Genomic DNA, 14739 nt, shown 5'->3' with positions numbered 1-14739 from the left:
TCCCCCATTGTATCACGCGCTCAAGATCAGAGGAGAGAGAATTAGAGAGAACTTTGTCATTTACGGCCTTTTATGTGTTGCCATAGATGGCCGTGTCATCAGCATAGATGTCAACGAATGATTTAAGTATGTGTTTTGGGAGATCATTGATGCAGATCAGGAAGAGAGTTGGGCCCAGCACGGACCCCTCGGGGACTCCAGCATTAATACTGTGGGCCTCTGATTTCTGCCCATCAACCACTACTCTTATTTACCTATCAGAGAGAAATGATTTAATGATTGAGAAAACATTTCCAGTAATACCGTAGCTGGAAATCTTATGAAGTAGGCCCTTATGCCATACCTTGTCGAAGGCCTTCAATATGTCAAGAGCAATTGCCCTGGAAAGGGAACCTTTGTCAAGAGATTCACTAATCCTATCTGATATAACCGTTAGCACATGTGCTGTAGATCTTGCAGAGCGGAAACCACATTGCATGTCACTAAGAAGGTTGTTTCTGTTGAGGTGGTTGACTACTTCTTTATTTAATATGGATTCCAACAACTTACTCATGACACACAGGAGACTTATTGGTCTGTACTGAGAGGGAGATGACTTATCACCTTAATTCTTAAATACAAGGCATACTGATGAGGTTTTCCAGGGTGATGGAAAGCACTTCTCCTTAAGGCAACGCTTAAACAGTTTTGTAAGTATGGGGGCAAGTTCTGGTTGGAACTTTTTCAGCACTATAACTGGAATGCCATCAGGGGCAGTTGCTTTACTGGAATCAAGGTTCTTGATTAGCTTGGCGACCTCACGCACAGATATTTGTATGTTACCTAGCGTGTTGTCTGTTATAGGAGGAAATACAGGGAGTTGATGGTCATTGTCGCATAGGGTAGAATTAGCTGCAAAGTTCTTGGCAAATAGTCTGGCCTTGTCTGATGCTGGCGAGATGACCTCAGGTCCATTGATGATAGTTGGGATAGAACGCACGCTTCTGTTCAATATCCTGTTTGCTATTTGTCAGAACTGGTGGGAACTAAGCCGCTGCTCAGCTATTTTGGATTTTACAGACTGAGCATATAGCTCTCTTGCATGTTTTATTACTCTTTTACAGTGGTTGTTGGCAGTCCTGAAAGCAGCTTTAGTCTCAGTACATCTATTACGTTGGTAGCTATGGAATAAATGATTTCTGTGCGCGATGGCAGCAGCACATTCAGGGGAGAACCATGGCTGGCTATTAGGCTTTTGTTGGAATTTCTTGGATGGTATGAATCGGTCTATGTCCACAATCAACCATTCGGTCAGGTCTGATACTATAGAGGACACATCCTTTTTAAACATGGAATGCAGAGGTAGGTCAGATATGAATGTACGGAAGCTATCCCAGTCAGCCATAGAGTATCGATATACAGTACGGTGGAGAGGTACGTCTGAAGACTTATTACATTTCATTTTTATGTTAACTGCTACAACAGAGTGGTCAGAGGATCCCAGTGAATATAGAACGGAACATGAACACAGCTCAAGAGAAGTTGTGAGGAAAATGTCTAGAAGGCTTGCATATTGATCGGGTGCATCGGGCACACGGGTGGATTCGTGAACAATCTGAGTGAGGTCATAGACAATGGCAAAATCATGACAAAACCTCCTCTCGTCATCGTTTTTATTTGAGTGGGTCAGCCATTCCACATTATGGACATTGACGTCACTGCAAATGTGAATGTTAGCCGAAGGATGAGCAGACAGTATGTGGTCAATTTTCTCAGATATGCTCTTAAAGATAGTAACCTCACTGTTGTGGAGGCGATAGAGGGCAAATATAAATGCAGTGGTGTAAGCTAGTGCAACCCGAAAGCACATATAAGGTAAATTAGGGTCTTCTCTGGAGATATCCCTACCACATGGAAAGCCATCTTTGATGTAGGCACATATTTCATGCCCATGGCGATTCGTCAAACTCCAACTGTTCCTTCTTTACTGAGATTTACTTGATTCTCGATTTTTGATACTTAACGGGGGCATTCCGAAACAAAACCGATATAAGAACACTCTTAGATATATAAAGTAAATTTGTGTGAAATTTCATAAAACTCGGTCAAGCCATTTTGGAGCCCATATGGAACTATCTCTCTCTCTCTTTCTCTCTCTCACGCACACACACACACACATACAAAATATCTTTTATATATAAGCAAAGATAGATTATATTTTTCGTGATTTCAGATGAACTACATCTGGTTTAGTTTATTGTTTGATTTATTTGTGTACACACTTTACAACTGCGCTAATGAATTCCTTATGTTTAAGGATGTTATGTATTTTTTGTTTATATCTATGCTGTCTGAACTTTCTTATTACCTTCATGTACTCTCGCAGGCATAATCCATATGAATGTGCAAGAGACACTTCGCATTGAAGGTCGACTACATGCCAATGGAGAAAGAGGTCAAGGTCAAACTGGAGGGGGAGGTGCAGGTGGAAGTTTATATCTCAAAGTTAAACATCTTGACGGCTCTGGATCTATCGAAACGACTGGTGGCAGAGGTAAGTCATAATCGTAAACTCTAATCTAATCATGATACCAGAACTCATATCTATTCATCGCATGAGATCACTGTGAGCATTCAAATAAAATTCCTCACGTGTTAAATGTCATAAAAACCCGGTTCATCGACGAGCCATGCCAAGCCAACAGAGCATTAAAGTTGATGATGTTTAAATTTAGACTTTAATTTGATGTTTGAAAATACTTTTTTTAAATAAATATTTAATTAAAATCAAATATTCATATTTAGTTAATTGTCATGTTAAATATTTATTAAAGAAATTTTACATGATTAATTAACAATTATAGCAAAGAATCTAATTATCCTCACTAATAAGAAATTGAAAGTTATTTAAACATATTGAATTATCGCCAATTTTACAGGTTTACAAATATTTTTTTTTTAATTCAAAAATATTTAGAGAAAGAATGACTAAATTGTTATTAATTTTGCTTTTTAGACTTCAATAAGCGATTATAGATTTAAAGACATTTTCTGTTTTAATATAACTTCATAAAAACTTTCTTGCTCATACAGGGTGTCGAGAAAGTGTGGCTACATTATTCAGCCAGACATTTAAGCCAGCTGTAGATTATATAGCCAACCATTTTTGGCACCCTGTAGATTATATAGCAAGACATTTTAGGCACCCTGTAGATTATATAGCCAGATATTTAAGCCACCCTGTAGATTATATAGCCAGACATTTTAGGCACCCTGTAGATTATATAGCCAGACATTTTTGGCACCCTGTAGATTATATAGCCAGACATTTTAAGCACCCTGTAGATTATATAGCCAGACATTTTAGGCACCCTGTAGATTATATAGCCAGACATTTTAGGCACCCTGTAGATTATATAGCTAACCATTTTGGGCACCCTGTAGATTATATAGCCAGACATTTTAAGCACCCTGTAGATTATATAGCCAGACATTTTAGGCACCCTATAGATTATATAGCCAACCATTTTTGGCACCCTGTAAATTATATAGCCAGACATTTTAGGCACCCTGTAGATTATAAAGCCAGGCATTTTAAGCACCCTGTAGATTATATAGCCAGACATTTTAGGCACCCTGTAGATTATATAGCCAGGCATTTTAAGCACCCTGTAGATTATATAGCCAGACATTTTAGGCACCCTGTAGATTATATAGCCAGACATTTTAGGCACCCTGTAGATTATATAGCCAGACATTTTAAGCACCCTGTAGATTATATAGCAAGACATTTTAGGCACCCTGTAAATTATATAGCCAACCATTTTTGGCACCCTGTAGATAATATAGCCAGACATTTTTGGCACCCTGTAGATTATATAGCACGGCATTTTAAGCACCTGTAGATTATATAGCCAGACATTTTAGGCACCCTGTAGATTATATAGCCAGACATTTTAAGCACCCTGTAGATTATATAGCCAGACATTTTAAGCACCCTGTAGATTATATAGCCAGACATTTTAGGCACCCTGTAGATTATATAGCCAGACATTTTAGGCACCCTGTAGATTATATAGCCAGACATTTTAAGCACCCTGTAGATTATATAGCCAGACATTTTAGGCACCCTGTAAATTATATAGCCAACCATTTTTGGCACCCTGTAGATTATATAGCCAGACATTATAGGCACCCTGTAGATTATATAGCCAGGCATTTTAAGCACCCTGTAGATTATATAGCCAGACATTTTAGGAACCCTGTAGATTATATAGCCAGACATTTTAGGCACCCTGTAGATTATATAGCCAGACATTTTAGGCACCCTGTAGATTATATAGCCAACCATTTTTGGCACCCTGTAGATTATATAGCCAGACATTTTAGGCACCCTGTAAATTATATAGCCAGACATTTTTGTGCACCCTGTAGATTATATTGCCAACCATTTTTGGCACCCTGTAGATTATATAGCCAGACATTTTAGGCACCCTGTAGATTATATAGCCAGACATTTTAAGCACCCTGTAGATTATATAGCCAGACATTTTAGGCACCCTGTAGATTATATAGCCAGATATTTAAGCCACCCTGTAGATTATATAGCCAGACATTTTAGGCACCCTGTAGATTATATAGCCAGACATTTTTGGCACCCTGTAGATTATATAGCCAGACATTTTAAGCACCCTGTAGATTATATAGCCAGACATTTTAGGCACCCTGTAAATTATATAGCCAGACATTTTAGGCACCCTGTAGATTATATAGCTAACCATTTTTGGCACCCTGTAGATTATATAGCCAGACATTTTAAGAACCCTGTAGATTATATAGCCAGACATTTTAGGCACCCTATATATTATATAGCCAACCATTTTTGGCACCCTGTAGATTATATAGCCAGACATTTTAGGCACCCTGTAGATTATATAGCCAGGCATTTTAAGCACCCTGTAGATTATATAGCCAGACATTTTAGGCACCCTGTAGATTATATAGCCAGACATTTTAGGCACCCTGTAGATTATATAGCCAGACATTTTAAGCACCTGTAGATTATATAGCCAGACGTTTTAGGCACCCTGTAAATTATATAGCCAACCATTTTTGGCACCCTGTAGATTATATAGCCAGACATTTTAGGCACCCTGTAGATTATATAGCCAGGCATCTTAAGCACCCTGTAGATTATATAGCCAGACATTTTAGGCACCCTGTAGATTATATAGCCAGACATTTTAAGCACCCTGTATATTATATAGCCAGACATTTTAGGCACCCTGTAGATTATATAGCCAGACATTTTAGGCACCCTGTAGATTATATAGCCAACCATTTTAGGCACCCTGTAGATTATATAGCCAGACATTTTAGGCACCCTGTAAATTATATAGCCAGACATTTTTGGCACCCTTTAGATTATATAGCCAGACATTTTAGGCACCCTGTAGATTATATAGCCAGACATTTTTGGCACCCTGTAGATTATATAGCCAGACATTTTAAGCACCCTGTATATTATATTGCCAGACATTTTAGGCACCCTGTAGATTATATAGCCAGACATTTTAGGCACCCTGTAGATTATATAGCCAGACATTTTTGTCACCCTGTAGATTATATAGCCAGACATTTTAGGCACTCTGTAGATTATATAAACAGACATTTTAGGCACTCTGTAGATTATATAGCCAGACATTTTAGGCACTCTGTAGATTATATAGCCAGACATTTTAGGCACCCTGTAGATTATATAGCCAGACATTTTAGGCACCCTGTAGATTATATAGCCAGACATTTTAGGCACCCTGTAGATTATATAGCCAGACATTTAAGCCACCCTGTAGATTATATAGCCAGACATTTTAGGCACCCTGTAGATTATATAGCCAGACATTTTAGGCACTCTGTAGATTATATAGACAGACATTTTAGGCACCCTGTAGATTATATAGCCAGACATTTTTGGCACCCTTTAGATTATATAGCCTGACATGTGAGGCACTCTGTAAATTATATAGCCAGACATTTTAGGCAATCTGTAGATTATATAGCCAGACATTTAAGCCACCCTGTAGATTATATAGCCAGACATTTAAGCCACCCTGTAGATTATATAGCCAGACATTTAAGCCACCCTGTAGATTATATAGCCAGACATTTAAGCCACCCTGTAGATTATATAGCCAGACATTTTAGGCACCCTGTAGATTATATAGCCAGACATTTAAGCACCCTGTAGATTATATAGCCAGACATTTTAGGCACCCTGTAGATTATATAGCCAGACATTTAAGCCACCCTGTAGATTATATAGCCAGACATTTTAGGCACCCTGTAGATTATATAGCCAGACATTTAAGCCACCCTGTAGATTATATAGCCAGACATTTTTGGCACCCTGTAGATTATATAGCCAGACATTTTAGGCACCCTGTAGATTATATAACCAGACATTTTAGGCACCTGTAGATTATATAGCCAGACATTTTAGGCACCCTGTAGATTATATAACCAGACATTTTAGGCACCCTGTAGATTATATGCCAGACTTTATGGACACCGTGTATATTTTTTAATAGTTAAAACAGATTTCCATGAACTTTGAAATATAAATGTCAAATGAATTATACCTTCAGGTGAATGTTACTTTAATTTTCCAAGTACTCAGCGATTAGAGTACTTGAAAAACTGAATTGTAAAAATTGATATTTCAATTCTCAGTGCGGGGAAACCGAAAAATACAATTGCGAATTATTTAGGACCTCCATTCAGTAATCGCTGACGGAACAAGGGAATGCTATCTCCGTGAAGTAAATAAAGGGGTCCGACGAAATTCCGTCCAAATTCCCGAGTTCGACAGAAACATTCCCGAGTTCGACAAGATACACTTGAAGAAGGCCAGAGGTCACATCGACTGAAACGATGTGAAAATCAAACACAAGATGAGAACAGTAGTCTGATGACTCCACATAATATGAATAACCAATCCTTATCTCAAAAATTTAGAAACGTTATATATTAATTGAAGGAATGTTCTTATCTTTGGAATTATTCAGAGAAGAAATGTAATAAGTTCGTGCATTCATTTTTAGATATGTAGTGTTCAAACAAATGATGATTTGTTACAAATATTATAAATAGAAAATAAAGTTTTAATATGGATTCATATATATTTGTTCAAATAAACATTAGCATTTAAAAACGAGCAACCGACATTATTTTCTTACAAAGCAACCAAATAAGTGGGCCGATATATGAACCTACTTTCATTCTCTCTTTCTATATTCGCTTTTATTATCAGGTGCTGCTCAAAATGGCGGAGGTGGTGGAGGCGGCCGCATTGCTGTGTATCACGATGGCGAAAACCACTTTACTGGTTCTTATTTGGTTCATGGCGGTTTCGGACAGTCACAGTATGGTGGATCGGGTACCATTTACCTCGAAGACAAATCGAAGCCTGGAATCAGTTATCGAAAACTCGTCGTTGATAATGGAGGCTTCACGTTGAGTCGTCGAATTGTCGAAGTGGAAAAACTACCCCTGGAGCCGATTGGTAATATTGGGCGGGGTGCCACGTCGTATCGGACAGCGAGTAACGTAACTATCTCCTCGACAGGAACACCCATAGACTACATACAACGATTGACCTCCGGGAGCATTCATGACACTTACAGAACAAAGAGACAAAATGCCGAGATTGTTCTTGATTTACCGTTCGAAACTTATGTCGATCACGTGAAGTTATTTCCATATTGCGAGTAAGTAAAACTATTGGGCAAATTATATAATATTGTGCAGTAGATCATTTACTCGTCTACACAGGGTTTCTTGAACTTTCTTTTTCACATATAAATGAATAATTATATGTATGCTAACAAGACAACTTGGTATTGAGACTTTAGAGTCTGTTGCAAAGTGTGGATTAAATTAATAACATCATCTTTTTTTGAGAATTGTGTAGCAATGAGTTTGTTCCGACGACGTTTAAATGTTTTCATGTTTGTATAAACTGGGGAAACTGGGAGCAGGGGTGGATTTTTAAAGACAATCAGTTCAAGTATAGGAGCTATTAGAATATAAAACTTTCTAGTACTATATATATATATATATATAATATATAATATATATATATATATATATATATATATATATGTATATATATTGTAAAAGGTTTTTGACTTCCAATAGGGGTATGAGACGAATGGATTCGCCAATCATTGTTATAACCAACGGCTGTGCTAAACAACCAATCAAAACGTCGCAAAATTATTATTTTTCGATGCTAAAATATACCTAAAAAATTTTCGGTTTCCCTTTTGATAAATAATGTTCTCTTAATATGTTCAATTCTTTCCTTCCATCATCCAATGCATCTCTTATAATCAGAGACGGACTTCTATCGTCTAAACATTGAATCAGTTCTGCAAAAACAGTCGCGTTTTTTCGAGAAATTCGGGGTCGTTTGGATTCTCTGTTGTAGATTGTATGACTTTGTGTAGTTTTCGAATACTTAGATATCCCAGAATTTTTACCTGTCACAATTTGAATTTAGATTCCGATCCGTCAAAGAAAAGACGGTGGCTGGCCGCCATAACCTGTTAAGTTTTGAGACATTTCTGTTGAACAAAGATGGCGGCTTAGTTGTAATAAAATTCTAATTGTCGTTAAATTTGTCGTTGGTGAAAATGTTGCACAATATATATATATATATATATATATATATATATATATATATATGGAAGCGATGTGATTCTAAACACGTTCACAACCACTTGGGCGTCAGATGATACTATTTGGAAACTGACTGCTTAGAAAAGATAACCAAGATGTTGGTTTATCTTACATTTAAACTTCTGCATATCAGTAGAGAAATGGAAGCAGGTAGACGGAAGGGAATTCCAAAGTTTGGCTGTTCGAGAGAAGAAACTGTTAGAATAGAAAGCTTTTTGGGACCTCAACAATGAAGGATAGAATTCTGTTGAAAACGGGTTTGTCAGGGATATGTATGTCGATGGGGCACAAGTGTAACAAGTTCATCAGAGCACATTCCATTAAAATATCTATAAAACAGGCATAGAGAGGCAACATTGCGGCGATGGGAGAGGGGCTGGGGCTTAGTTGACAAAGTGGGACCTATTAGATTGAAAACTCTTTTTTGGACCCTATCCAAGAGAATGAGGCTAGTGATAGATGCACCAGCCCGGATGTGGCAACAATACTCCATGTATGGGCGAATCGTAGTCTTGTAGATGGACAGTATACATTTTAGTGTGAATACTCTTCTTGTTCGCTAGAGGAAATCCACCTTCTCTGCAGGCGCCTTCGCAATGTCCTCAATGTATTTGTCTCAGTCCATATTTCCTGTGGATGTTAGATCAAGGAGTTTAAAGGAAGACTTCTCAGGTATGGTGTTATTTGTCAGAGATATCGGTGGTTGGAGAAGCGTCTTGCAATTGTTAAAGGAGAGCAGCTCTGTCTTACTACCATTAAATGTTACCATCCATTGGCAACCCCATTTCATTATGGTCTGAAGATCATTTTCTAACGATTCTGCCATTGTCTTAGATTTATATACATCCGTCTTTTCTCATCTATGTTGTAGAGTGTTGCATCATCAGGAAATATACGCATCTCGGACACAACGTTATTGAAGAGGTCGTTCATGAATATCAGAGATAATATTGGTCCAAGGATTAACCTATGAGGCATTATTGTTATGCTGCGTTAAAGTATGTCTATCAATGACAACCTAGATGGCCCTATTGTCCACGATTTTACTGAATTTCTAGTTTTCCGGGGTATTTTCTTTGATATAGCATACTTACAGCAAGTTCATTGGATCATATACCATTTAAATACTTTCAAAACAAACAGAGGGACGCAAATTCATAGCGATGTGACAGATGTGGGGCTTGATAGAGAGTGTTGCATCTATTAGATTATTTACACATTTTTCAACACTGTCTGCGAAAGAGGGGTGGAGAGAGAGAGAGCAAACGAAATAAACGGTTGATGCACACGTCCAGATAAGGTAATAATACTCCATGTGATAATGGTCGCTTTGAGTGGTAGCATTATTAATAAGGCGTTGCTCTACCAAGGCTTTATATTCTAATTTTATCAACGTTTTGATCAATAAGTGAAAATAGGCTGCTTCTTACAGTCATATCTAAAGGTTGTAGAAAAAAATGACGGCAGCAATTTTAGAATATAAGTAGTCAGTATTTCCAAATTGTTACCCATTAAACAACTGGCCAAGTGCGATTTTGCTTAATTCTGATCATTTTCAATAAACAAGTGTTGTATCACGTGCATTAAATTTTCTATATAATCGAATAAAAGTTTGAAAAAATGCAGGTTTGCGTGTATTTGTTAACGACTTTGAAATCGTATTTACGTAACTGTTACAGACTTTAATAACAGTATTTATCAGAATTAACCGTATTCCGCCCAATTTTTTAATGCAATAAATATATTTTATTAATGAAACCCACACGTAACTGAAGTTAGCGTGCAACTGATGCACTGATAAAAAAAACTTATTCACTTGTTGAACCATGCATAGACCTGTACTTTGAAGACCAGTTGGGCTGCAAGCCATCAGAGTAAGACATATTGATTTTTAGGCGATTTGAAAGTACAATAAAAGTAAAAATCAGCTATATAATATATACATATTAGTTCGATTTTATGTACGATATCAAACGGGTTAGTCAGGGCTGTGTATGTCGAGGGGGCACAAGTGTAACAAGTTCATCAGAGTACATTCCATTAAAACATCTATAAAACAGGTATAGATAGGCAACATTGCGGCGATGGGAGAGTGGCTGGAGCTTAGTTGACAAAGTGGGACCTATTAGATTGAAAACTCTTTTTTGGACCTTATCCATAAGAGTAAGACATATTGTTTTTTAAACGACTTCAAAGTACAATAAGGGTTTTAAATCAGCTGTATAATATCTACATATTAGTTTGATTTTATATGTTCGATATCAACTTTTACATAAATTTCTGCAAGTAACATCGTTCGATTGTCAAGATTTTCTGATATCGCTGCTCATTTTTTTAATCCAAAATACATTATATCTAGATTTATAACCTGATCATAGATTATGCATGACATCAGTTCTCTATAAAGTGAAATAGTCTAATAGAACGATGTAACGTTTTCTTGTAAAAAGTAGTAGTATCATTCTGTTATTAATACACAAATTAAACATAACAACAAAAAAGATTATATAATGAAATGCATTCTTATAAGATCACATCATTTAAATATGTTACGACAATTAAAATTGCATTATGTGAAACATTCGAATTAAATAAAGGAAAATAAAGATTTGATATGGATATAGAATGATAAAACATTTACTTTGAATAGAATCTGAAAAATATTGTATATTTCTGTTACTAATACACAAATACTAAAACCAAAATGTTAATATACAGGGTGTCCGTAAAGTTACTATACAGTCGAATTACATCCTGTGCGTTTTCTGTTTTCCAATATTGCTTCAAAATAAATTTGCGCTCTTCCAAAGTTAGCTTGCGTGGCATGCTTGATTAAATAAACCTGTAAAAAAAATATTAACTATTAATACAAATATAATACAATAAAACAATAAGACTGTATAGTAACTTTACGGACAACCTGTATAATCAAATCAATTCTCATGAGATGACATTACATTTATTATATTAATAAATAGAGAAATATTAATATATAATAAACATTAACATATAATAAATATTAATATTTAATAAAGATAAATATTAATATATAACAAATAGGCTATATTTAACGCAATTTAATTAGCATTATGTGAAACATTAGAATTTAATAAAGGAAAATCAGGGAACTATTTTCAATAAATACAAGATTAGTAGAAGATGTATAAATGTCATTTCTATGGCCACTAGAAATGGATTTCAACATTACAAGAAACGACACACAGAAAGATTAAATAATGTCGGATCCTAATTTCTCACAATTACGTTCATAAGACTAGAAGTTGTTCTTCTTAAATTTCTTGTTTTTCTTTATCTTTTTGTCGTGTTCACGTTTGTAGCTACGAAGTTTTAAACGACAATAATACCTTTCAGTTAGTAAGGTAATATAGAAAGTCAATCAATATACTTTTATATTTGCAAATGTTTTAATTTTATTCCTCGTATTTATTTTCAGTTCTCGGCATGTGACTGCATACAAGGTGCAAAGTTACTATCAAAACATCGAAATGGTCCACACGGATGCATTTATGTCGACAGCCGGATGTAAAACTCAACAAGAACCTGATCAATTCGGAGTTGTTGAGATTAAAAGAAAAGTTGAAAAGGTTCGTGAAACCATTATAATATAACAAGCGTTATAATTCGGTTTGATTTTCATAATTCTATACATGCTAATAATATATATTGTGTTAGTATGGTTATCACATCAAGCCATTTCGTTTCTCTTGTTTACTACAAGTAAGGCATACTGCCACTTGGACTTTGGGTTATATAGGGATATGTAAATAGAATATGATTATACCATGTAAGTATGTACGGCATAATTGCGTTGACACACTGGTTCTCGTCAGATCACCAAAGTTAAGCAACGTCGAGCCTGTTTAGTACGAGATGGATGACGATTTTTGAATTCTAGGCGCTGTATGAGCTCTCCGCTTATCTCGGCATTTGTTTCCAGTCGTCATGTACACACTTCACTTGCCACTGGTATTAAACAATGTCAATTAAGTAGAAGTGTGGTTGGAGATTGCGCACCCTCCGTCACAAAAATTTCACGCGCCGGCACCCTTTCCTGGGTATCCATAGTCTGTTAAAGTTTGAAGGAGCTCTTTTTTATACCCTGTAAGCAGGAAACATGGAGAGAATTTCAAAGTTGGTAATTCGAAGGAAGAAGCTATTAAATTCGAAGTCTGTTCGGTATCTAGGACCTCAACAGTGAAGGGATGGTTTCCCCGTGAGACAGGTTCACCGGGGGTTTGTACGTTGATACGTTACAAGTGCAATTAGTTAATCAGACCACATTCTATTAAACTACTTTTAACACAAGCATGGGGACGCAACATTGCGGCGATGAGGCAGGGTTTGGGTGGTTGGTTGATAGTACGGAACATATTAGAATAGAGACTCACTTTCTGGACTCGTGTTGGATGCACCTTCAACAATACCTCATGCGTTGTAGAGAAACAGATACTCTCAGGCGTAATTAATTTTCTAGCAAAGGAAAGGAAACCAACCTTTTTTGCAACGTCTTTTTTTTGGACCGAAGTGTTACGTTTGCTAATGAATAGCCGAGTGTGTCTATTTTCTGTTGATGTACTCTGCTCTGAGGATGACATAATTACTATGAGGATAGTCTTATATCGATAGAAACGATACAGCATTACCGCTTCTAAAAGAAGCTGTTAATGACAGGGAGGATAAGATATTGATGAATATTTATTACACTACTTCAAAAATAAGTTAGGGTTGGGGTCTCCAAAATCAGGAGGTAATATCTGAAAGCAATCTCCTGACAACAGAACAAAAACTACACTACCAGCAATCTGAATTCAGCTTTGAAAAATAGCACAATAGCACATTATAGAAGCAATAGTTGTAAGATAACAGTGTGGGATTGAATTACCTACAAAACATCATAATCGAGTGTAATCGATCCCTCTCTACAAGGGTTTATCGGTATAACCTGAAATGAGCATTCTTTATCCTACATGTAAATCCTTACCAATTATTTACTATATAATAAAATGATTGCAGATTTATTCGTTATTCGTTATAATAAAATCCTACCTTCCTTTCTAGCAACGAAATCATCACGATCGCCTAGAACTTTAGACGAAATAGTTCGTATTTTCCCTCTAACACATACGTACTCCCACAGCTCCCAACCAACACCGGGTAATTATAACTCTATTGCCCTGGGGTCCTTATAAACTGGACGATACATTCATACACATTAACTACCTTTACACTATACTATTCAAAAATAATGATTTCTTCCCACTAAAGTTGCGGCTATTCTCATTGGCTGAGACCTTAGAATTCTATTATTCGGGAATGCACACATTCTTACAAAAAAGGAACACATCAAACCTTCTTCAATATGGCCACTCAATCTACACGAATCGCTACTTTTATGCATATCAACCCAAATAAAAAAAATACCACACTCATATTTATAACTTTACGTAGTTATATCTTCACTCTTTATTACACACACATTATTAGTACGCATTGTTTAAAATCAATTATAATGTCCTATCGTCGCTTTTCCTCGATGTTACAGAGTAATATTTACAAAAACATACTATAACATTTAGTTTTAAGTTACACAAATAAATAGCCGTAACTTTGATACAGATCAGTTAGCGCACATTCCTCTGCCGTTGCTTCGTAGGTTTCAGCGTCCTAAATTATGCCATATTGCATTATTTTCCTAACATTATTTACACAATGTTACAATAAAAAATTCGTCGCAGCTTTCCCTTTTATTATGTTCGGTTTCAGCGTCCTAAATTATACGATTATAACATGAACTGCTCTCCTAGCAGTGTAAGCAGTGTAAAAGTGGAGCCCACGAATTGTGATGATCTGAATCTATGATGCAAATCGTTTTGGGGCCAGGCCGTTTTATGGAGCAAGGTGCGAATGAACTCATGTCCGGGCCGACAAAAATCAACAATGAAAATCCGGGAATTATAGTGACCGGGAGATGACGTAATTCGGTCGTGGGTTAGACAAAAA

At 36.4% G+C, this 14739-nt stretch overlaps 1 protein-coding gene across 1 annotated transcript in view; it reads left to right on the top strand.

The window, feature by feature from the left end:
- LOC145249431 (uncharacterized) overlaps positions 1-14739 on the top strand; it is a 911941-nt gene that overhangs the window by 364018 nt on the left and 533184 nt on the right. The window contains exons 45-47 of the mRNA XM_080110989.1: positions 2366-2533; positions 7289-7745; positions 12173-12323. Coding sequence (XP_079967115.1) covers positions 2366-2533; positions 7289-7745; positions 12173-12323 — 776 coding nt within the window. The remainder of the gene's footprint in view (positions 1-2365; positions 2534-7288; positions 7746-12172; positions 12324-14739) is intronic.

Source organism: Euprymna scolopes, chromosome 28 (assembly GCF_053919585.1).
Source record: "Euprymna scolopes isolate OS-2025 chromosome 28, ASM5391958v1, whole genome shotgun sequence".
NCBI lineage: Eukaryota > Metazoa > Mollusca > Cephalopoda > Sepiida > Sepiolidae > Euprymna > Euprymna scolopes.
Note: the sequence above shows the minus strand (reverse complement) of the source record. Positions and strands in the feature narration are given on the sequence as shown.